Genomic DNA, 25742 nt, shown 5'->3' on the forward strand with positions numbered 1-25742 from the left:
CAGGCCTCATCAGAGCCACACTTGGCCAGAAGGGGGTGCAACAGAGCAAGCATTCCTTCTGACAGAATGTTAGAGACAACCACAGCTAGCCTGATTCAACTCCATTGTGTGCAATCATAGCAACAGGACAAAAAGTAGCCTTTGAATTCACAATAAATATTTCACTAAATGAGACAGAATAAGATGTTCTTACCATTAAAAGCACATTTGTTCCACAAATGCTGAGAAGGATATCTATATAAGGCCACACAAAAATTTTGGTAGGAGCAGGGCCTAAGTTAGTTCCGTAATGCTGTCAACAATTGAATGTCTTGTTGCACAACTTAAAGCTACCTGAGGGCTTGGGTACATGACACTCAAGGAAATGACTAAAATTCTTCTTGAGAATTTGTTCAACTTGGTCTTCCCATCTCTCAGAATCTCCACCCTCTTTTGGTATGATGCTACGAAACAGAAAAAAAATCACTATCTAGAAGTTTGGTGCATGTGGATTTAGTATTAAAGTATCCCATGCTGCCGTTTTGGTCTAACTTAAAGATGAAAAAGTTGATTTTCTTGAAATTATGCATGTAGAGCCCCCATATCTACAGCAGAATAACTAACTGACTCTAGTTTGGGCAGTAAAAATAGATCTGGACAGCACTCTACAAAGAGTTTGAATCAGATCAATTTTAAATTGGCTCAGTTATTATGCTCTCTAAATGGATTTTATCATGGAAAGCCTAGTTCATTATAATGGAAAGCTTAGTGTCCCTACTGTTTTGCTGTAAGTTAAGAATAATAGAATGGACATTATGAATTGCAGACATTATATTAATGCTGAAGAGAAGGTTTCACTTCCTATTTCTGAAGTATGGAACATTTTAAAAGGACTGCATTAATTTAGCACAAGTCCTAGAGAGTGGAAAGAAAAAGACAAGTACATTTTTTAAAAAGTGAAAATACCATATTGTAATACAATTTGGCTTTATATAAAGGAATGGCATTTCTTTCCCTCAGCATTCATGGCAAAAAATATTGTATATGTTCAAAAATCACTAAGAAGTAATACAGCAGTCCATGAAGGCATTGCACCTGCAAAGAGTCAGAATCCTTACCTGCCAGTGCAACCAAGTGTGGGAGGCAAAATCTGTTTGCCAGTGCAATTAATTCAAGCATGTCCAGCTCCTGACTCGATGATAATTGCTTGGTATACAAATAATCCAGAACTGCCTGCATAGAAGTCTTGTTTATGTTGGGAAGAACAACCTGGAAAAAGGTATTTTAAAAAATGTTCTCTAGTGAAAGATAGGTAGTCAAGCACTTAGCGCATACAGGCCATATGCTTCCTCTCCCACCTTGCTATCCTTTTCCCTGCTGTCATGTTTTAGAAATATAGTAAAATATTAGAGAGACTCCACATTAGATTTAAAGCTCAAGAGCTTTCAACAAATCTGTCAGATTCTAGTTATGTATGTACATGAAGTCAGATCCTCAGCCAGTTTAAATGTATGCAGCTCCACCAAAGTTAATGTAAGTTGCACCAGCAGATCATCTGGGCCACAACTTTAAAAAGTGGGACTGTTTGATGTCAGAGCAGTTACCAGTAAAACTCAATGGATGGTATGGTAATATTTCATGGCTATCAATAAAGCAACCACTTTTTCTTTATAAACAGTGTAGCTGTCACTGCCGTTTTGAATACTGTCTGGAATATTAGAGTTGTTTCTTACTTGTATAGACTCAAGTGTTCAGGAGCAGTCAGTGGGTTATTGCCAAATAAGTCCCAGAGCTGCATCCCCATAGTCCATTGTGAAAACATATACACCTTGAATAATGAAGCCTAACTCCCTATGATGCACAATCTTTTCAATAGCAATCAGATAATGGCACTAAGAAAAGAAATGCCAATGCTTTGGGCAGGGATATTTTGGAGAACATGCAGTAAGACAACTAACAGATAGAAAAATCATTAGAACAAAAAATAGTTACAAACAGGGATTAATGTACTTCAGTCTGACTGATCAGAAGTGATCCTGGCTTATGGTTATATTTGTATCATCAACACTGGTTAAAGCTTTCTATTTTCCTATCCAAAGTCACATACACCAAGGCACTCCATAAAAAACTCAAATATTGGTTAGCCTAAAGGATGGAGAAAAATACACAGAAGCCTTGTGAGCAGGTTGCTCCTTTATGGCTTTGGACCACTCGTCAGTATTAGCTAATTGGTGCTCCTAATATAAATACTATTGAGCTAAAAACAATTCAGAAAATTATCTTCTACTGCTAATTATTTTTCAATAGCTAGTACTACCACTTTTTCTACAGGGATTGCTTTCGATAGCTCTAATTTGCATCTCCATTGCTATTAACACTTTCAGTTAATTAGTAATGAATGAAAGCGGAGAACAGCAAGGCTATGGCTATTGAAATACTGATGAATGTAGCCATAGCAGGTGTCAAAAAGGAAGAAAGCCCAACTCCTCCCCAATTAACATAAACATAGGCTGGAATTTTTAAGGGGTTTAAGTGATTTGGGTGCCCAATTCCCTATCAAATCAATGGGAGTTGGATGCCTAATTCCCTTCCTCTCCTTTAAAAAAATCCTAGCAGTACACTTAAACAGGCATTGACAATTGTGTTCAGGGCCATCCACAGGATTCAGGGGGCCTGGGGCAAAGCGGGGGAGCTGCGGCGCTTGTACTCACCCGGCAGCGGTCCGGGTCTTCGACAGAATTTTGGCGGCGGGGACCCTTCAGTCGCTCTGCGTCTTCGGTAGCACTGAAGGACCCCCCCACCGCCGAAATGCCGCTGAAGACCCGGACTGCCGCCAGGCCAGGGCTCGCGGGGCCCGAGGCCTGGGGCAAATTGCCCCACTTGCCCCTCCCGCCCCGGGTGGCCCTGATTGTGTTTACTATTTCAACCTGTGTTAGTAATGGCATACAAACCTCACATAAAAGGGACTAAAATAAATTATAGAATAGGGCAATGATTTTCACAAAATGACTAGTGATTTTGGGCACCTCAGTTTTTAAGAGCTCCACTTGCAACACTTTAAGAGATCTGGTTTTCAGAAGGCGAGTGATGAGCATTTTCTGAAATTCAGGTACCTTTAAGGGTGTCTTAAGTTAGGCAACCGAAATGACACACACACAAAAAATCACTAGGATCTGAGAAAATACCTGGAAAATATTAGTCCATGATTTTTTTTTAAAGTAGCAAAGCAAAATTAAATTCCCTTGTTTTGCTGTAGGCGAAGAAGAAAATAGACAAAATAATCTACTACAGTAAACAAAACACATACAATAGCAGCAAACTTAATATGTCTGTCCCTGCAGCCACTAGAGGCTGGATCCAAAATTCACTGAAGTCAGTAGCAGCCTTTCAACTAATTTCAATAGGGTTTGGATCGGACCCTTTGTCGTGCGTCATTTGATGAAGCAGCTGCCACATTGGATCTACTGGCTTGTCAGTCCAAATGCAAGTTACACTAAGAAAAGTTGGTTGTAACACTGATTATTTTTTTGTTAACTTGCATATTGACCATTTAGTGCTTATCTTATAAAAATCTGTGTTCTACCTACAGAATTCAGACAAATTTCAGTGAGAAGCAAATCATTATGTTTCTGTAAACTAGACCAAAGCAATAAGCTATATACACATTCCAATTTGTACTTTTAAAGCTCTCAGATCCAAGTACTATATTGCACAAACTCCAGAAAACTAAAGTTTAGTACATTTAAAATATTAAATTGCAAAAGATGAGCTAAGACTATTAAATTTATTATTAGAAATAGGCTTGTGTAAAATGAATATATATTCTTATTGCTATGTATTGCTTACTACAATTGAGGTATGTATTTTTAATGACCAACTTGCTGAGTGTGCCTCTGGGGAGGGAATTGTGCTTACTGCTATATTAAAAGTAATGAGAACAATTTAAATAGAATACTGTCTTCTAGAATATTAAATACAGAAAAGTTCAGTTATAACACTACTAAGGGGCATATTTTCCCCTGGATGTTAATGTAAGTCCCATTAATATTAAGAAGACAACAACATGACAAAAATCAGGAAATCAATAAATTTGAAAAAAGGACTCTGCAAAGACTGATCCAAACAATCAGCTTAATGCACACACAGCCCTTCCCAAAAGTTACTGGACTGCCTAAAAGAGGTCTTTGCCATGACCTACTCCACTATGTTGAGACAGTTTACACAGCATCTCATACATGCCCTACACAAGAGAACAAGGAGACTGGGTCAGTATTAAGCCCCTAGTTTTTGTTGATGTACTGTAAGCCAGGTCCATTCTATTAGTTTAACACATTGGGTTGCATAGATAGTCTTGTGACACTGATAGACCAGCTGACTTTGTATGACCCATAACAACTTAACAGGAGGCATTAAAATTGTAATCAAGACAATTTACTTGAATGTGAAAGATGCTAAGAGTATCTGTCTGTGTTTACAAAAATCCTGTTAGAAGTTTAACAATGTAACCAAATTAGCTTGTAGATACTAATTTCCTTTCCTGGCTTAACTGCCTTACATTATGTATGTGAATGGTTCACTTAACCTTAATATCAAAGATGTGAGATACTGCAGGAAAACTAATATTATCTACATCAACTGGGGCGCCAGAAAAAAAGTTTGAAAACCACTGAAGAAAATTGTTGATGCCCCCCCGACTCAACGGAGCTGGGGATGAGGGGTTTGTGGGAGGGGCTCAGGGCTGGGGCAGAGGGTTGGGGTGCAGGGGTGAGGGCTGCAGGAAGGGGCTCTGGGTTGGGGGGCGAGGGGGTCAGGGATGTGGCAGATGGTTGAGGTGCAGGAGCAGGCCAGGGCTCTGGATGGGGGGGGGGTGCAGGCTCTGGGGTGGGGCCAGGGATGAGGGGTTTGGGGTTCAGGAAGGGGCTCCAGGTTTGGGGGTGGCTCAAGGCTGGGGCAGGGGATTGGGGTGCGGGGTTGGGGCACAGGCTTACCTCTGGCGGTTCCCGGTCAGCGGTTCAGTAGGAATGCTAAGGCAGGCTTCCTGCCTGTCCTGGCACCGCGGACCACGCTGCACCCTGAAAGTGGCCAGCAGCAGGTCCAGCTCCTAGGTGGAGGTGCGCAAGTGGCTCCGTATGGCTCTCACCCATAGGCACCGCACCCCCCACCCCAGGCTCCTATTGGCCGGTTCGCGGAGCCAGTGTTCAGAGCAGGAGCAGTGCACGGAGCCCCGTGGCCCCCTGCCTAGGAGCCGGACCTACTGCTGGCCGCTTCTGAGGCGCAGCGCGGTGTCGGCACAGGTAGGGACTAGCCTGCCTTCGCCGGCCAGCACCGCCAATTGGACTTTTAATGGCCCTGTCAGCAGTGCTGACCAGAGCCGCCACGACCCAATCCCTTCCATTCTGCGACCCTGTTCTGGGTCATGACCCACAGTTTGAAAACCACTGATCTACATGGTCTTCAGCTTAACTATCTATGTTATAATGGAGGACCTGCTAATTGCCTTATGTGAATGAGTGGAACTAGTTTACCTGTGTATGCATAGGAAATAGAAGATTAGCTTAAAAGCAAAGGTGATCTGCATTGCCTATTCCTCCTGGGGGGGGAGGGGGGGAGAGGCCCTGCTATTAGGAATGTAAAACATTCATCGGTAAGCATTAGTCTTACTGGTTAACCTGCCTTAACCATTAACCCCCAGGCTGACCGGCCAGGCCGGCCCTTTAATCGGTTAACCGTTTACACTAAATCAATTTTTAGTTTAAATGGTTAACTTTTAAAACAATATTTACATCCCTACCTGCTATGACAATTTCTGTGAGGAGGCTTGTCAACCTGCTAGAGAACTATAAAAGAGAAGCCTCAGGCCAGACCCTGTCATCTCAAGTCTGCTGAACTTTGAAAAGGGAAAGTTTATGCCTTGAGATTGCTAATAGTTATTTGGAATACTCTGGAAAATACATGGAAAGGCTTTATATCAGACTTTACATCTAAGCTGCCTTTGGATTCTGACTTGTTGGGATGATTCCAGAGCGACTTTTATAAGCCAGCAGTTTATTCTATCACTGCTATGATCTTGAACTATGAACACTGAAAATCACTGGTATGTATATGATCCTTTAACCATTCAATAACTCTCTTCTTTTCTATATTATTAAACCTTTAGTTTTTAGTTACTAAAGGATTGGCATCAGTGTGATTATTGGGTAGGATCTAAGATTCATATTAACCAGAGGTTAAGTGACCTCTCACTATATTAGATTTGGCTGTCTAGATGGAAGCCAAGGGCTGGAATGCCTAAAGGGGACTGTGCTTGGCTCCTTGTTAACCAGGGTGGTATTGCAGAAGCTCTTTTGTTACCGGCTTGGTGAATCTCATTATAGAAGAAACCTCCAGTTTTTGGGAATTGTCTGCCCTATTTCTTGCTGTCTGCCCTGACTGACATTCTCAGTGTAGCCCATCCAGGCACCCGGTCACAAGAATATTGCATTTTTTTAAACTCAACTTCACGAACCCTCTCAAAGGGCTAGCAGAATGATTTAATTTGTAATGGCCCTGATTATGCAAATATATATGTACCCAACTTTTTGAAACACTTTTAAAGAAACCCAGTATACAGACTACTTGGGAGCTGTTATGCTGTCATGTAAACACTTACACAGATTGGAGAACAATATTCCTTCTGAAAAGCAGTTATGTGGGCCCAGGAGTTGTGCTTTAATTGGCAATGAAACACTTTTTTTGATGCTAAAGGAAAGATGGAGCAAACCCATTTAAAACAGGGCATCTAGATAGAACTTTTGCTTACTGGGGGGAGAGTGGGGATAAAGGCTTATATTTAAATAATTTCCCTCTCTTATAAGTTGACCTAAGTGGATTTCCCCCTTTCTTTTTAAAAATACTAGAAGTGATTAGATCATACTATGGAAAAATAACTTCAAAATGTTTTATGGATCTGTACTTTTAATAAAACTTATTTTTTTAAAGTTAGGCATGTAAAAAACTGTCTTGAGACTTCTTGACTTATAACCAGTTACCTGAAAACAACTTTGAGTTCAAAATTAATTTTTTAATTTGCTGACACAGCAAGTAGTGGTGGCAACATAACATACTGCTGAGGGCAAGCTATTGTTCAATGTATTCTAACTTAATGTCCCAATAAATAAAGGACACTTCGGGTCTACACATAAATACACAAAAGAGATTGTCTGCCAAGTCTTAAATAAATAATTGTTTCACAGAATACCACAATGCTTAAAATAGCAACCCTAAAAAAATACATGAAATACAATTATCAAAGTGGACAAATACCTCACTGTTTGAACTTTCAACAAATGATCCTCCAAACATAGCAGACATCCATTCACAGCTACAAATCAGCAGTGGCTTGTGGGCATTTATGCTTCCATCATCCAACTTAAATGTAACATCTGTCATGGGATCAAGAAACAATCATAACTACAATTGTCAGTGCTGGAAGTGGAACCTATTACTAATTCAAGACATAGTAAGAAGCACACACTTGTTAGTAAGGAATTGCTTCCTCGATGTTTTTCAGAGTCTTTGATTTTATAGAAGTAAGCGAAGAGCAGTTATGAAAACCTTGACCTCAATAGGAGACAATGGGAGCTCAGCACTTTTGAGAATCTGGCCCCTTATTTAACAGCCTAATTGTGGATTTTAGGAGCCTAACTTTAGGTTCCCATTGTTGAAAATGTTGGCCTTCAGTTATATAGTAAACTTTGGGCCCATTGCCCCTCTCACACTGACTTAAGTCAGGAATAACTATTGAAGCAGGTGGCGTAACACTGGCATAAGGGAGAGGAGAATTGTGGCCTTTTCTATGAGAGTTTATTTACTCACCAGAAAATGTACCTTTGCAAAGACACTCTTTTATCCGGTTAGCTTTCCTGACATGAAAGGCTTTAGTAATCTCTTGATTCATGAAGGCTTCTTTATTCATAATATTTTCCACCATCATCCGCAAGTCAAATACTTCCAAGATTTCAGCAATCTGTGCTAATCTTGTCAGATCTTTTTCACTTTCATCCAGTTGCCCAGCATATAGAAATTGTAAAACAGTTTTAAAAGGCCCAGGCTGAACAGAGGAATCCATCTTGACCACAGTTACAGAACATTTCCTATTAGATACAGGGTTGATTTGTATTTCCTTATGCATACTAACAAACCCTTTACCCAAGGAGGACAAAGCTCTCCTTGTAGAACTAGTTTCTTCAGTTTCAAGTTCTAGCATCTTTAAAGTCCCATCAATTTCTGGTATTGGAAGTTTGGCATCAAAAGTTTTTAAATTTGCTTCATCACTGTCATCATCTGTTTCAAGATGACTAGTTCTAGACAGGAAGTCCCTACTGGTCTTATCTGTACTACACTGTATTTCACTGAAGTCTGGAGATTCTTCACGTTCCATTAAAAAAAGGTCATAAAACTTTGAAGAGGAGGTAGCTAGGTAAATCTTGTGAGCAAAAATGTGATTCTGCTCCTGAAGAACAAACATAACATCTGCACACAATGGATTGTCTAACAAATATCCAGCCTCATTCATACTGGTTACAGGACACTCTGGGATTTTAATAACTGGAGGAGGTGCCTTTGGAGGTAGGAATGGAGCCTGAAGTAAAGGTTTTTGGACCTTCTTTAAATGTGATTTCCAGAACTGCAGGTGTCTCCTGGATATTAGTGCAGCTCTGATTGCATTATCAAAAACATCCTTAATTCCAAACTGGTCAAATACACTAGTTTCATAATATGGTATCCCAAGCTCCTTGGCAACCTCTCTGCCTCTTTCTGGTGGTAAAATATCTCCCCTTTTTATAGGCCTAGGATTGAAATAAAATACAATTAAAACAAAACAAAAACAAAAATTCACACAGAAAGCAGGGCTGTCATTAACCACATTCCAGAAAATCTAGGACACAAAGAAGAACATGTATTATCCATATTATTCAGGTCATAAAAATAAAAATGGTAGCTGGCATAGCTCATGAAGACCCTTGAAAATCTGCAACCATTGTACTAGACACTTCAAAAATATTACCTAATAGATAATCTGGTAAGAAAGTTTATATTTGGTAGATACTTTGTAATATAACCCTATTACTTAAATATAGGTAGGCATTATTTCACAATATGAAGCAAGCCTTCAAATCCCATTCACACTTATCCAAATTAAAAAAGCTGGCAGCCTGCTAAAATAATAGCTGAACGTGGACATTCTGAAGAGCCGGGCCCATGACACTGCCAAAAACAGCAGCATCAGCATATACACTGACTGCCTGAGAACTGGCAGAGCAGCTACAGGAAAGGTGGGAAAGGAAAAAGAGAAGAAAGCTGGGCTTGGGTCTGCTAGGCCTGGCCACATCCCCTTTCCCTAGACTCAGCATACAATACTAGCAGGTTACTCCCATTCCCGTGGGGACACATGGGGCAGGAGTGAGCTGGATCACTCAATTGACCCAGTGGGTCATTCCCTCTTGGGATAAGAGCCTTCTCCTGTTGCCAGCTAATGTAGTTAGTTAGTCCCATAATTCAAGCAGTAAAAGTCTGTGCTAAAGGTTCAGGGTTCAAATCCTGTTGAAGATGCACTGGTGATGGAGGGCTGTTATACTTTTTTTTTAAATCCTTTTAAAAAATCAAAATATTAGGAAATAATATTACAGATATGAAGGGGATATTGTTTAGATTGGACAGTCAAGCATTTGAAAGTTAGGGAATGCCAGGATTTACAGGTGCTCATGAAACCTTAATTCAGACCCCCATGCATTATGGGACACTCTTTAAGTTACATGATCATATAGTATTTTTTCTACAGGTCCCGAAAAAAATTCAATGCACAGATTGGATGCACAAAAGGGAGAGAATTAAAATAGTAAGGGCAACAGTAGATATGTATGTTCCTAACTTTTGCATGCTTGACTTTGCAATATAAATGACTTTCTTTTAATGTGTTTTTTTTCTATGTAAAATATATACCCACTTTGCTCTGTGCCGTGCTCTAGGGTTACATTTTCAAAAACCAGACTGACCCCCAAATGCCAAAGTTATGGTGTGTCTGGCTAAAGTGGCAATTGGCAGGAATAATACATAAATTCCAGTGGCAAAACACATATGCATCATGCCATAATGTAAGATCTCTGCTGCTCACTATTTAAATATTACCGTAATACCCAGATGGCTCAACCAATATCAGACCCTATTGTATTAGGCACTGTAGAAAATGCATTGTCAAACAGCATTTCACTAATTAAGAGCTTACAGTATGAACAGACAAGAGAACAGACAGGATGTGAAACAATGTTATTTATCCTCATTTTATAAGATGGGAAACTAAGGCAAACAGACAATACTGGGTGATAATATAATTTTTTTTTCAGAAAAATAGTATATTTGATTAAAACCCAGAACCTTTTAAAATGTTAATTTTTTTTAAACTTTACCTTGCTAAAGGCCGTCTGGCTCGATTAACAGCTTCAAGATCAGCGTAACGAAGATCCAGTTGGCAGCCAACCAAAACAACAGGTGTGCGAGGACAAAAGTGCTTGATTTCTTGATACCACATTGTTTTCACATGATTCAAGGAATTAGGATTAGCAATTGAAAAACACAGAACAACTACATCAGATCTAAAATGAAATCAAGAGAAGAAAAAATATATATATATATATATATATATATATATATATATATATATTACACACACACACGTAATCAAAATTCATCTTTCCATTGCAGCTTCACGTATTTTCATTAATCCTCACCGACACTGCTCAACCACACTTTCAAAAACACACTAAATCCCTGATATTAGAATACATCTTATTCATCAGAAGCTTTATAAAAGCTACACAGTCCAACACAACAGCATGTGAACACAACATATCAGATATAGAAAGCTTCTTCATTCCAGATTCCATGTAAGTTGTATACAAGCAGAGTGTTGGTCTATTCTGTAGAAGTTTACAGTAGCTAGAGTTTGCTATTCTCTATTTTGACTCTGCGGGATTGTCATCACCTGCAAAAACATTTCTGGTCACGGACACCAAAATTTCATATTATCAGGTCATTGTCACCCTAAGAGCATCCCAATGCCAGTTGGCATACTGTGGTCATGATATATACCCAAAAGCTGGCATGTAATATATCACTAGAAAACTAATAACTCACTGATCATTAATTTTCTTGAGTGATGTATGTATGGTAAGCCAAACTTCACAAAAGACTTCACGGATATGTGCTGGAAATATGTTCTTAACATGTATTTGGCAACCAGTGCCTAAGCCATGCTTGTTCCAGACAAAGGAATGTTGCTCCACCTGCTTGAATATGTCTCCAATGTAAATTAAGCAAGGTATGACCCAAAACAAAGAAAAGCACATTTACATGCAAGGTAAACAAAGCCACCAGGAGAGCAAGTGGCTTAACAATCTTGATTGGGCGATGGAGACTGCATCCCCAGAAAGCCTTCCTGCCTCTTGAAGCAGGATCAGCAAACTTTGGCAGATATAAGCAAAGAGAAGAAAAAGCCATTTTGGCATCCTTTACCTAAAGAGACAAAGGAACCAAGCACTTTGAGCTTTGTGAAAGGCCCAGGGCAGTGAGTCTGATCAGCCATGTTGGAAAAGAGACTTGGTGAAAAACACTTTGAACAAAAGACTCTAATCTGTTAAATCATGCTGTGAGAGCATGCTGCTGGTGTCAAGCTCTAAAACAAAGCTGCACAGCATAGAGACATCAGGGCAGGGCCGGCTTTAGCAAGAGCGGGGCCCGACTCCTGGGGGCGGGGCTTGCTGCAAGCCCCGCCCCCAGGAATCGAGCCGCACTCCGGCCGTGTTCGCCAGGCTTGGGTCCAGCCCAGAGCCCCTTGGTGGCCGGAGCCGAGCCGCGCCATGGGAGCCGGGCCAGGGGGCCGGAGCTGCGCTGCGGGGGCCGGGCCGGGGGGCCGGACCCGAAGCCGCACCGCGGGGGCCGGAGCCGAAGCCACGCCGCGGGTTGGGCCGGAGTTGCGCCGTGGGCCGGCGCACTCGGCCGGAACTGGGGCCGGACTAGGCCGTGCCTCCCCGGAGCCCTTCTCGCACCCCCCACCACCCCGGGTTATCTGGTGCTGCCTGCCTGCCCCTGCTTCTTTTCAGACTTCCCGCGAACCTCTGATTCGCGGGAAGCAGGGGTGGGGGAGGAGCAGGGGGCGGAGCGTGTAGGGGAGGGGAGGAGGGGGAAGTGAGCTAGGGGCGGGGTGGAGAGCTGCGGTGCGGGGCCCTCTTAGCGCAGGGCCCAATTCAGCCGAATCGGCTGAATCGGCCTAAAGCCGGCCCTGCATCAGGGCTACAAGGCACAGCCCCTTACTGATCTGGGTTGAACCCCAACGCGTCACCTAGCAGTTGAGTAAAAATGTGAAAGGCTTCAGGATAGCCAAATGAGCACACAGGTCACATTCCTGAAACTGTAATGAAGAAATACATTTATCATACACCTCTATAGAACGATGAAATATTTGTTGTGCGGAGTGACTGCAAGACAGTACCTCCAAGATCTTTAATAAAGTCTTCAAAATTGTAATTGACAAAGAATTTCCAGCACTGACCATTTCTTTAATATGGACAAAACACCTCTCACCCCAAAAAACAATATAATGGAACAGGTAAAAAAAACAAAAAACAAAAACAAAAAACAACAGTGTAGGTAAACAATTAAAATGAGATTCTGAAAAAAATCACTGACATTTGTAGCTATTAGGAAAAAATGCTTTATCATAAGAGATTGTCACACGGTGTGTGTATGGGTCCGTGCATATGCAATTGTAAGCATCAAGATAATTTTTTGTAGCAAACAATTCTATACAACTGTTTTGTTTTATGTACCATTCTTCTGTCAAAAACTAGGGGACCAACTCAGGAAAACACGTAAAGCAAAATTTTAAGCATGCACTTAAGGGTTTTCTTGAATTGGGCCTAAATCATTGTTCGTTATTTGAGAGACTGCTATTAGAAACTGGCTCCCAGCTCTTGGTCCCTCAGCTGATAGATGCTTGAAGCATCATGAATGTAATATAAATTGCATACCCCTCTTAGGAAAAGGAAAGTGCTGACTAGTAGCTTTAAGAAGAATTGAGAGAAAGGGGATTTGTTTTTTTTTTAAACAAGAGTTATCCCTAAAGAGACATCAACAGAATAGTCAGCAGCTAAACTCAGCAATAAGCTGCCCATCTCATTTCTATTAAGCTTTAATTTAGCACAAATTTATTGTGTATGCAGTTTGTGTAATGAATAGATAAAGTAAGACCTGTGAATCTCAACATTGGCCTTTTAAATCATTAATGAAACTGTTCAGTACTGCTGCTTTCTACATTTCATTGAGGACACATATCTAGCAAGACTTACAGTTTCTAAAAATAGCCACATGCAATGCAGATACTGCTGAGAGCTTACATTTAATACAAGAGAAGTGCTCTTCCTTTGAATTTAGACCTTATATAAACTACAGCACATCCATAATATCTAGAGAAAAGGCACTTTAATTTTTTTTTTAATTATCAGTTAAACAAAGAGGGGTAGGTGGCATATACACTAACTTTCCATATGCTTTTGGGTGCTTGCTCCAAATTCCGATGGTCTCAAGTGCAATAAGTTTGATAGAGCCAACCCAGACCCTAGTGGGCATTTGTCCAGGTCACAAAACCATCACACAGTTTGGCAGTTGACAATAAAAATAGTAAGGTGAAGTGATGGGGGCTGAGGAACATTGACAAAGTGAGAGGAAGGGGGAAAACTATGTAGTGTGTACTCATGAAGTACCTGGCTCAATCTCTGCTATTACTGTTTAAATTCAATTTCATTAGTGTTGCCAGAAAGAAAAGTGTATCTTACTGTGTGAATATTTGACAGCTGAATTCACGCTAACTGTAACTAAACATCTAACACATTTTATAGTGAAACAGGACAGAACTTAAAGTCAGTCTCGGCTTGATGATCAGAGGTTACTCGGGCTGTCAAGTAATCACAATTAACTCACGCCATTAACTAAAGAATATGAATCACAATTAATCACAGTTTTAATCTCACTGTTAAACAATAGAATAGCAATTGAAATTTATTAATATTTTGGATGTTTTTCTACATTTTCAAATATATTGATTTCTATTACAACACAGAATAAAAAGTGTATAGTGCTCACTTTATATTATTGTTTTTGATTACAAATATTTGCACTGTAAAAATGATAAAAGAAATAGTATTTTTCAATTCACCTCATATAAGTACTGTAGTGCAATCTCTTTATTGTGTAAGTGCAACTCACAAATGTAGATTTTTTTGGTTACATAACTGCACTCAAAAACAAAACAATGTAAAACTTTAGAGCCTACAAGTCCACTCAGTCCTACTTCTTGTTCAGCCAATTGCTAAGACAAATACATTTGTTTACATTTACGGGAGATAATGCTGCCCTCTTCTTATTTACAGTGTCACCTGAAAGTGAGAAGAGTTGTTCACATGACATATTTGTAGCCAGCATTGCAAGGCATTTATGTGCCAGTTATGCTAAACATTCGTATGCCCCTTCATGCTTCGGCCCCCATTCCAGTGGATATGCTTCCATGCTGATGATGCTCGTTAAAAAAATAATGCATTAATTAAATTTATGACTGAACTCCTTGGGGGAGAACTGTACGTCTCCTACTTTGTTTTACTCATATTCGGACATATTTTTCATGTTATAGCAGTCTTGGATGATGATCCAGCACATGTTCGTTTTAAAAACACTTTCACTGCAGATTTGACAAAACACAAAGAAGGTAATATATTTCTAAAGATAGCTACAGCATTCGACCCAAGGTTTAAGGATCTGAAGTGCCTTCCAAAATCTGAGAGGGACGAGGTGTGGAGCATGCTTCCAGAAGTCTTGAAAGAGCAACACTCCGATGCGGAAACTACAGAATCCAAACCACCAAAAGAGAAAATCAACCTTTTGCTGGTGGAATCTGACTCAGATGATGAAAACGAACATGTGTTGGTCCGCATTGCTTTGGATTGCTATTGAGCAGAACCCGTCATCAGCATGGATGCATGTCCCCTGGAATGGTGGTTGAAATATGAAGAGACATATGAATCTTTAGCGCATCTGACACGTAAATATCTTGCAACGCTGGCTACAACAATGCCATGAGAATGCCTGTTCTCACTTTCAGGTGATATTGTAAACAAGAAGTGGGCAGCATTATCTCCTGCAAATGTAAACAAACTTGTTTGTCTGAGTGATTGACTGACCAAGAAGTAGGACTGTGTGGACTTGTAGGCTCTAAAGTTTTACATTGTTTTGTTTTTGAGTGTAGTTATTTTTAGTACATAAATCTACATTTGTAAGTTCAACTTTCATGATAAAGAGACTGCACTACAGTACTTTTATTAAATGAATTGAAAAATATTATTTCTTTTGTTTCTTTTTTATAGTGCAAATATTGTAATAAAAATAATAATATAAAGTGAGCACTGTACACTTAGTATTCTGTGTTGTAGTTGAAATCAATATATTTGAAAATGTAGAAAACACAAAAATATTTAAATAAATTGTATGCTATTATTAATCGCGTGATTAATCTTTTTAAATCACTTGACAGCCCTAGAGGTTACCATTTAAAAACTTAATATATAGCTGGATGAACCATCCAAGTAGTACAAGCATAATGTTGAGTTGTGGGGGAAGTTGGATTCTCCAACTATATCAGTATGATACTAGGTTTGTTGGGAATTATGGGATCTAACATTTGCTGTTGTATTCCTAGTGGAGTGAAAAAAAGAGCATGAAGGAAAAAACATGTTATAGATTTATTCTTTATATTGCCTTACGGGCCAGCATCACCAAGATTGGGTCCCTGTTTTGCTTGGTGCTGTGCAAACACATAGTAAGAACCAGTCCTTGTTATAAAGAGCTTAAAAGCTAAACAGACAAGATAGATAAAGGACGGGAACAGAAACAGAAACAGAGGCACAAGAGAGTAGCTCACGCCACAGGTGGTAGAGCTGGGAATAGGACCCAGGTGTGCTGGCTCCCAAGTAGACAGACAAATCTTGCTTACCATACTCATATGCAAGCAGCTTCACTGAAGTCAGTGAGTAAGGCTGGGAGGATTTCGATCACCAAAATAGATATGTGGGGGTAAAATGCAGGAAAGAGGAATTGTCAACACAAGCAGAACATTGTTTGGGCACTTATTTTAACTGGGTATCTTTTCTTGTAACATAGGGGCTACACAAATTTACTCCTTTATTTATCCACTGAAGTACAACAGACAGCTTAATTTTTGTTCCTTAAAAGGGAAACTGGTTGAAAGCCATGCATTAACACCCGCAAACATTAAAATCCTTACCAAAGTTATTAAAACCACCTGAGACAATTAAAATGGAGAAAAAACAAATTTCCAAAGAGAAGTTAGATTTTATGTGGTTTGGTTTACTTTGGCATCACTCTCAGCTTGGACAAAGAAAAAGGAGTAGTTAGTTCCACTTTTATTTACAATCAAGTTTTATTCTACTTTCTATTGATGCCGCAGTGTGTGGATTTTAAACATTATAGGTGAAATTTTATTTAAGACAAATAAGGGGAAAAATCTTTCCACTTTAATTTAAAAATAATCGATAGAAGTATTTCTACTGGTTCTAGCATTAAAGGCTAGTTTAAATCTTCTATTATGGAGCATTCTTCAAACTAAGGTAAGAAGTATACAGATTTTTGTCAACTACTAATGATGGTTATAATTACACTTATTACATATACTGAGATTCAGTGGCAAAAACCACAGGATACAAAGTTAAGTGATGTCATTGACTCAAAGATGAAATCCTTATTTTCTGGTGCTGTGGCTGTATCAAAAGTTAGAGATAAATTATTAATAAAAACCAAAACTATATTAAATATGGATCTGAAATCCTCATTTGCCTTATGGTTTGGAATGTCTCAACCACATTAAATATTAGCCCAAACTATCCACACTGGCTATGGGTGGCACTAATAATTGCAAAATAACTGACATACTATGGTTGAAGGAAGGATTTTGCACCTCCAAAAGAGGCAAAACAGCTTATTTTCCCCCACTCAGGCTGTTGGACAGGAGAGAATGGAACATAAATCTGAAAAATTTGATAGATGGAAATTATGAACATTCTTTCAGATTGAGATCTAGCTACCATTACCCACATACATGTCACCTCTTCACTGGATGACTGCAAGGCATGCTACATGAGGCAACACATTAAAATTCTCTCTTCTTCTCCAATCCCCTCAGTCTGAAATATCCCAATTTTTGATCATCAGGGCATGTTGAAAGGCCCATCTACTTCCCCAGACTTTGGGGGGGGGGGGGGAGAAGAAGGGAGGAAAGAGGGGCATACTAAGAACTATCCGTGTATTAGACAAGCTGCTGTTTAGGTTTGATTTCATCGCGTTAGTCACTTTCTGTTTTTTAGGTGAGTGCTGCTGCTTTATTTGTTTAAATTACTGTACTTTTAATTGTGTCAGAGGCAACTAGAGCTCTGAATAGGAGCTTTTCAAATACTGGCTATGAAATGAGAAAAATAATTTTTAAGAGCAAAATGGGCATGTCTTAGCACGTCTTTCTGACCCTAACCACAATCATGGACACACAAGATGTTGCTATGGTCAAAGAATATACTTACTCAACATTTAAAATAAAAAATCCACTAATTTACGTGGTTATTATATCAGTGTGCTTAGTGAACAAGCACAGTATTATTTCTGGAGAACAATTTGCTCTTTCTAGAACAGGGGTCGGCAACCTTTCAGAAGTGGTGTGCTGAGTCTTCATTTATTCACTCTAATTTAAGGTTTCACGTGCCAGTAATACATTTTAACGTTTTTAGGTCTCTTTCTGTAAGTCTATAATATATAACTAAACTATTGTATGTAAAGTAAATAAGGTTTTAAAAATGTTTTTAGAAGCTTCATTTAAAATTAAATTAAAATGCAGAGCCCCCCGGACCGGTGGCCAGGACCCGCGCAGTGAAAGCGCCACTGAAAATCAGCTCACGTGCCCCCTTCGGCACGCGTGCCATAGGTTGCCTACCCCTGTTCTAGAATATAAAGAAGTTTTTCCTTCTACACTCAAACAGGTCCTGCAGCTTGTTATGGTGCCAGATGGTGCTGTTACACAGTCTTACAAGTTCTTCTCAGCATGCAAGCCATGTTCAGTCTTAGGGTAGATCTACAGTTCAAGCTGGGAGTGTGATTTCCAGTTCAGGGAGACATACACGTGCTAGCCCTCATTCAGCTAGTGTGATAAAAATAGAGTGTGGCCGCAGCAGTGTAAGGGTTAGCCGTCTCAAGTAGGTACCTAGAGTCTCAGACTGGCACACACTCAGGGCACCTAGCCCCTCCTGTTTGTGCTGCCACTTCTACGCTGCATTTTTAGCTTGCTACCTGCTTCCAGTGCAGGACTACTCTCAAAAGAAACACTGTACTGTTAGTTCTGTGATGTGCATTATTTCAGGGGGAGCTACTGCAAGTAGGAGAGCTTCCTCTCTGCATTAATCTAACTAGAGTCCATCCCTGAAGAACAGCTGCCTATGTAAAACTGGGCATTATTTTTGGGATTCAGATTTTTTAAAGATTCATTTGCTTGCATGCCGTTTGTGACCACCTCTGTTCATGAACTGGCATAACAAGTTGTACTAAAAATATACCCGACTTCCCATCACTGATTTCTCTTCCAAAGGGAAACCAACCGCAAGGCCCAGACATCTGCTATGGCTTGGCACAGAGGCAACAATATCCCCATTTGAGGCAGAATTTCAAGAAAACAGAGGCATTCAATAACTTATCATTAGACACACTTCATGGAGACTTTATGAAAGGGCTAAAACTGTAAATGACTCTCAACTGCAGGCTCTGGCCCTGTAGGTCAGACCTTTTCCAATGTTGGTAGATGCTTTGATTTGGGTTGATTTCTACCTAAAAGACTGGCTGAATTTTGAAATATACCTGTTGTAGAAATTAAAAGAAAAACATGTTGAAGTAGTTCTGCTTCATCACTTCAGCATTTAATTTATGGTCTCAAGACATTTTTTGGGGAAATAAATGAAAGTGGTACATGCAAGACTTGTTCACCAGGTGATTTAGCCCCAAGCAAGGGGGCTTTGTATTGCTCTCTAGTCACCTGCCAGCCAACCAAAAAGAAATATTGATGGGTTTAGAAGGGAGTCCTTTCAAGCAGAGGGCAGAGCTGTGATGCAGGAAAGGGGCAGAGCACCTGCAAGGCAGTAAAACAAAGAGGATTTGCCTGAGAAAAAGTCTTGCCTCGGTGGTAGTCACTGATCTGGAAATCAATGCTGACACCCCACAGATGAAAAAAAGAGAAAAAGTCTAGCACTACTGTCCTGTTATTTTCTTTCCTTTTAGAAGGACAAGCCGGAAATACCGATTGTTTTTAGATGACTAATAAAGAGATCCAAAAGCCAAATCTGACAGAATAATTTTATGGGTAGATGAACTAAATCAGAAACATTTCAGTTTAGCACAAAGTTATTGTACCCACAGCAACTGTTTTTTAGAATACATTTGACAAAAAGTTCAGGTAATTACCCTCCTTTTATTTAATTTTTTTTTTAAATTTTTTTTTTTTTAATTTCCCTACTTCTGGGCATTCCCTGCAAGCAGAAACAGAAATGCCAGATTACAGTGAGGGAGGATGTTCAGAATCCAGTTTTGTGAAACAGAGAATTCTGAGTAATTTCAGACAAACATTCACATTCCTTAGAATTTATCTAAACTACTGAACCCTGTGAAGTACATTCATCACCAATAGTTTTCCTTCCATTCCCTGGATCATTTTTGTGCCATATATAAAAATTTCACAACAAATTTCCCCCTCAGCTTTACCACATCCTTTAAAACCTGCATCTCAGCTGCAATTCTTCTGGCTGAGGTGGGACTGGAGGAGAATTATCCACATAACACTTAACCATCTGAAAGGGACTACTCTTAATTCAAATTAAGTCTTTCCCTCAGCCTGGATTGAGCACACTAGCTCTACAAGACTCCCAAGCCTTGTCAGTTCGTTCAGGGACAAAGACTGAATCCAAGAATTAAACCCAAGATCTCCTTTGTGGCAGCATAAAACACTACTGCTATCAACCCAACTATGTAAAAGAAATTTTCATTCAGTTATAAGGCATCTTTCATGCATGAATCTCACAGAGCTGGAAAAAGAACTGCAGATACATATAAGCAAGGGAGAGTTTTAAGTGAATTCAGAGTTTTGTAAATGCAATAGCAGCCTTCATATGAGATGGAAAGGAATTAATAAGTGACAAGTAAGAGTAAGTAATGACCAGAAGATGAAGGACCTGTTTGCACACAGACAACAGATGGAAGGCCTGATGAACTAAAATGCAAGGAGTGCCCTGACATGTGAAGAACTAAAGGTTTCCAAGTAAGGCAAGGCAAGACCATGCAATGCCTTACACATGAGCAGGAGAATCAAGTAATTCTATACTTTACCGATAGCAGTGAAGCTTCTTAAGTACAGGTGTTATGTGCGAAACTGTCAAAATACCCTGAAATATATGCAGATTTTGTGGTGAGTAGCATGCAGACCTATTTCTAAAAATTCTGTAACTTCAGGTTTAGTACAAAACACCACCAACAAAAGACTATCAACTATCTTTTTAAAAATAATAATGATCACATATTTCAAGACTGTGTTTAAAAAGTGGAAAGTGCTTTTTTGCTCATTCCTTACCCACTATGAACACCACTTCAGAAATTACATGTTTTAAGCCTTTTCTATGTTTCTTCTGATGTACTCATGGTGCATATAGAGAGAACCAGAAATGACAGTGGTATCATAAAAATGACAAAAATATCTCATTTCCCACTGTAAAAGCCTGGAGATCTATTCTCGCTGCAGTACAAATAACCAACCAGATACAGCACTAATGGCAACTGGAAAGTTGTCTGGAACAAAATATCAAGGCAAAGCTATTTTTAAAGTTTAAATAGACTGCTTACATAGTCATGGTATATGGTTAATTTTACTTCTGACTCTAAGAATTAGGTTTACTAATTATTATATCTTAGTCATTTACATAAGGACGAGATCATCTTAGCACCAAACACAGAACATAGAAATGAACCAATTTATCTGCAAACTGCTTTAACTTTTCTCTTGGGCCGAATTCTACAGCTCTGAATTGAGTAAAACTCCCACTGAAGTCAGTGGGCATTTTGCACAATTCAGCTCCACAGAACTTGGCTCAATCTGTCTTTCTTTTTAAGGAACACAGAGCTTGTGTGTTCCGTTCCTAATTCACAAACAGAGAAGCTGTGTAAATATAATTCCATATAGTATGGGTGCTTTGACACTAAAGAATATTTACAGGTTCTGTACAACATGCAGAAAGAAAGATTGGGCCTTCTGTTTCCACACAGAATGAAAAGGTGAGGAAGCAAGAACAAATGGCAATCAGAAAGACAGTGGGGTTTCAGCTGTTGCTGCAACAGACCATCTGACCAACTTAGAGCAAACTCCAAAACTCAGGATGTGGTGGGAAGAGTCTGGTAAGTAATCAGATAATATTTGTTTAAAGGTGTATTGTAATGGGATGGCCTGTTCACTTTAAACTGTAATGGGGCATAAAGCCTGGAACGGCCAGCCCTGTTCCATGACACATCCATTTTAAGGAAACAAGTGTTGCAGAGAGCAACAGACAACCCTGGAAATGGAGCCAGGTGTTGGTCTGGGAGCTACTTCCTGAACATGATAAAAACCAGCAGCTGGGGAACTCCCAAAAGAATACAGGGCAGACAGCCTGGAGAATGAGCACTTTCAGACTAATTTTGTTACCATTTGCAAGCAGTTGATTCATGGATAGGGACAATATTTCAAAAAAGTCTCTCTCTAGATTTAATAGACTTTACTCAAATGCACAGGAGGAAGAGTAACAGGAAGACTCAGCAATAAATACACCAAAAAATCGAGTCCACAAACAGTGATTGACAGTAAACAAAATATTCATTTTTCAAGAGATGAAGAAATTAAATGTCAAATCATTTGAAGCAACAGTATTAAGAAAGGGAAAAGAACATTTTCAGATAGGGTCTGAAATGATGAGGAAAGTCAGGGAAGCAAAGAGAAATGGGAGTTCCAAACATCTGGGAGTACAACAGAGTCAAGCATGATTTTTGTAAATGGTAACAGAGTAACAAATTACACAGCTAGTCACAGGAAGCTAGGAAGATTGTGAGAAGACAAAGGGTCCAGGATGTTAGAGATTAAAGGGAATAATGACTGGCTTAGGCACAATCACTAAATGTAAGAGTATGATTTTTACACAGGTATAGGAAGCCAGTATAAATGAAATTGGGGAAGACTTGAAAGCAAAGCAAAGCAAAATTTGATGAGTTTAGCGCTAAGAAACCCTCGTGTGACTGTATCACAGAACTTTATCTTTCTTCATTCATGAAAAATCTGATTATTGTTGGCAATAGCCCAGACAACTTTATGAATTATTTATGATAGCTGAAGCCATGAAATTTCAAATGGTACACTGGTGTCAAACAGCAATGGACAAGGGCACTCAGACTGAGGTGGATAGTTGTGTCCATATATATTTCTACTACCCTACACACCTATGAGGAAATCTAGACCCAGAATCTTGGAGTCTTAGATGTCTAGTGGGTTCAACAGATCCTAATCTTATCAATTCAGAACTACTTGTGGTGGCCAAAGTCATCTTTGATGTCCCTTCTCTGGTTTAGCATATTCAAAAGATATTTTTTCCTCTGCTATAAATGAAGGCTTTTAGAATAAACCACTTTATAAGAGAGCAAGAATGGAAGAGAATTATGTAATAGCATAAACAAAGAAGGGTGTGTGTGTGTGTGTGTATATAAACATTTTCATTGCAGTCAAAGAAGCCCTGCACTATTGCAACAGAGCCTCTCTATTCTAGCTATGTTATACAGACATCAAGATAAGCCACATCATACCCTATGGACATTCATTTGGCACCAGGTCTTTTAAAAGGAGGAAGAATTACTGATCCCTAATAACAATTCCATAACAGATTTTCATAAAAATTCACTACTTACAGTAAGATAAGACACAGGTGTAATGTGGGGAGGACAAATAACTGGACTTCACCAATTTGAATGGTCTAGGTATTCAAACATTTCAGGAGATGGGTTGGGAGCTTCCAATTCTAATACATGTGATGACAGAAAAGACTAATGGGTGTGTGCTTGTATGTACACACACAATATTAGACACAAAGACAACATGAAAAATAAAATTAGGTTTCAGAAGCTCATTTGAATGTCATCACCACTAAACTTGATCTGCCTGCTCTGCAATCTTCCTTGGGTCCAAACTGAGCCCAATTAAAATAGTACAAAAAAGCATGACTGTCTTAAATGTTAAACACTTCATCAGGTAGTCTTGGAGGAGACAAACAGAGAAGAACTTGAATGGCCTGTAAAACACAGCCCTCTATATTTGGGTGTTTTTTGTTTTTAAAATAGATTAGCGTAGAAGTGGTAGTTCACCAATTTTGTTGGCTGTCATCACATCTTTTTAACAGCATCATTTGTGGTGACAAGACATAGCGAGAGGAAGAGAATGGGGACAAGAGATGAAATAGATCTGAAAGTAGTTTATGTCCCCAGTAGCAGGCGCGTTGCCAGACAAGCAAAAGAGTATCTGCCTGTGTGAAGCATTTACTGCTGTGGAGACGGTCCCCAATTCCTCTAAAAAGACATATTTATACCTGTATGCAGTGTACTTGTAGCCGTGTTGGTCCCAGGATATGCGAGAGACAAGGTGTGTGAGGTAATATCTTTTATTGTACCAGCTCTGTTGGTGAGCGAGACAAGCTTTAAGAGCTTTGTGTGGCTCAAAACCTCTCTCTCTCTCTCTCACCAACAGAAGTTGGTCCAATAAAAGATATTACCTCACACACCTTGTCTCTCACATTTATACTTGATCAGAAGGAGAATCTGTACTGACACAGAAATAAATATAGCTGGTCTGAGGTGCAGGAAGAGGCCTTAGCTCAGAGCATCTGAGAAACCCTGATGCAACATCCTGCATTCTGAGAAGTTTTAAGACATTTTAAAACATACAGTAGAGTTTTAAGCAAAGTATCGATTTGTGCATCTGTCTTTCTTCCCCCTGAAAGGGAGCTGATGGCAGGCTTTCCCTCTTCCACCTTCCTTTGGGGGGATAAGGAGCCAGAGGAAGGATGTGGGACAGAGCTTCCTTCAGAGGAGGTGAAAGATGTGAACTTCCAGCTGGGTCACCTACTCTTCTCAGGTGCTGCTACTGCTCTGTTTACAGCTGGCAGAGGGCCCCAGAAGCAACTCAGCCAGTCACCAGGTCTTGCTCACCTCACCAGCCAAGGTGGAGAGGATGCTGTAAGAGAGTAGTACATATTAAAACAAGGAAATCGAGAGGACGTTGAGTCCTCCATCTCCTTGAAGCAGAGGCAATGGAGCTGCTCTCCCTCTGAGTTTAAGCATGGATGGGATAGAATAGAGGGCACTGATCAAACTAAAACACACTGAACCAACACTTTGTGAAGGTGTTGGAGTGTTTATGGCAGGAACCCTGGCCGACTGCATGGGAGTGAAAAATTGTGGGTCCCTCAGAGCTAAAGAGATTGGTAAAAATAAGAGAAATGTTGGTGATGAATTCATCTGCCAAGGAATGCAGACTGACAGTGCCAAGGAGATATGTTTCTATGGATTCAATTATGTTGAACTTAGTGGTAAAAGGAATCTTAATCACCTAAGAGTTGAGTGAATGTGCTCCTATGATTGACTACATACCAGACTTGGAAGACTGATGAAATCAGGTCACAGAAGAGGCAATATTGTCAACATATGTTTAAAAAGGCCCTGTCAGCAGCCTTGTAATGGCCCATCCACATGTTCATAAATAAGAGGTGTGGGAAAAGCTGATTTCCAACCATGTGGTTTGAACAGATTTTGTTTGGTCTAGAACTTATACTTAAGTTTCATTAAATAAATTATCATGGTTGAACTAGTTTACAGACCACATATTCATATGAAAGTAAGTATCTGACAAATGGAATTAACTCCTTGCAGATGTGCACGCGCACACACGCTTTAGTGTTGTTTACATGAAATAACTGCAGGAAATTAACTGAATTTTAGTCAAATATGTTGCTCTCTCACTTAAAAAAAAAAATCTGGTGAACCAATTATTTTTCCATTTTCGCTTCCAGCACTAGGAGATCTTGATATTTTTATTCAAAACTAGACTAGATAAGATGCTATAGAGTTGTGAATGATGCCAAATTAAAAATAGTGTAAATTACTTTATTGTTATGCCTATATCAAATGAGTTGGGTATGTTTTAGGGACATTTGTACGTGGTGGCAGCTTGAGCTTTATCCATTTCTCCCATCCATGCTGCAATCTTAGGCGACTGTACAGTACTGAGACAGAATCGTTGGATGAAAAGGTGACATAGATCTAGATATCAGAGTACTGCTTATATCTCAGACCATACCATTTTACCATTTCTTCACTGGATTTTGCATAAAACTGAATCCTTCAGGACAATATGAATTGAGGAGTATTCATCACCACAAACTGGAACCTATTTGAAATGAAAGAACAGAACCACTCCAGAGCAAACCCACCTATCCAGAGTTAAGAAAAAAAATGAACATTCTAGAAATCTTTCCAACCAAGTTTTGTTCTCAATCTTTTTTTCTTAATCTGTCAGT

General features: G+C 39.6%; 1 protein-coding gene across 7 annotated transcripts in view; it reads right to left on the reverse strand.

Annotated features, from left to right (window-relative positions):
* Positions 1-25742, reverse strand: part of RHOBTB1 (Rho related BTB domain containing 1) — a 74165-nt gene that overhangs the window by 7539 nt on the left and 40884 nt on the right. For 4 of the 7 annotated variants that reach the window (XM_065551874.1, XM_065551877.1, XM_065551873.1 and 1 more), the window contains 4 exons: positions 10425-10610; positions 7834-8807; positions 7282-7400; positions 1098-1248 (listed from right to left, as the gene is read on the reverse strand). In XM_065551874.1, coding sequence (XP_065407946.1) covers positions 1098-1248; positions 7282-7400; positions 7834-8807; positions 10425-10610 — 1430 coding nt within the window. Of the gene's footprint in view, positions 1-1097; positions 1249-7281; positions 7401-7833; positions 8808-10424; positions 10611-20490; positions 20547-25742 lie in introns of all 7 variants that reach the window. The other 3 variants (XM_065551875.1, XM_065551876.1, XM_065551878.1) reach the window with 2 other exon arrangements.

The sequence above is a fragment of the Chrysemys picta genome, chromosome 7 (genome assembly GCF_011386835.1).
Source record: "Chrysemys picta bellii isolate R12L10 chromosome 7, ASM1138683v2, whole genome shotgun sequence".
NCBI classification, from domain to species: Eukaryota; Metazoa; Chordata; order Testudines; family Emydidae; genus Chrysemys; species Chrysemys picta.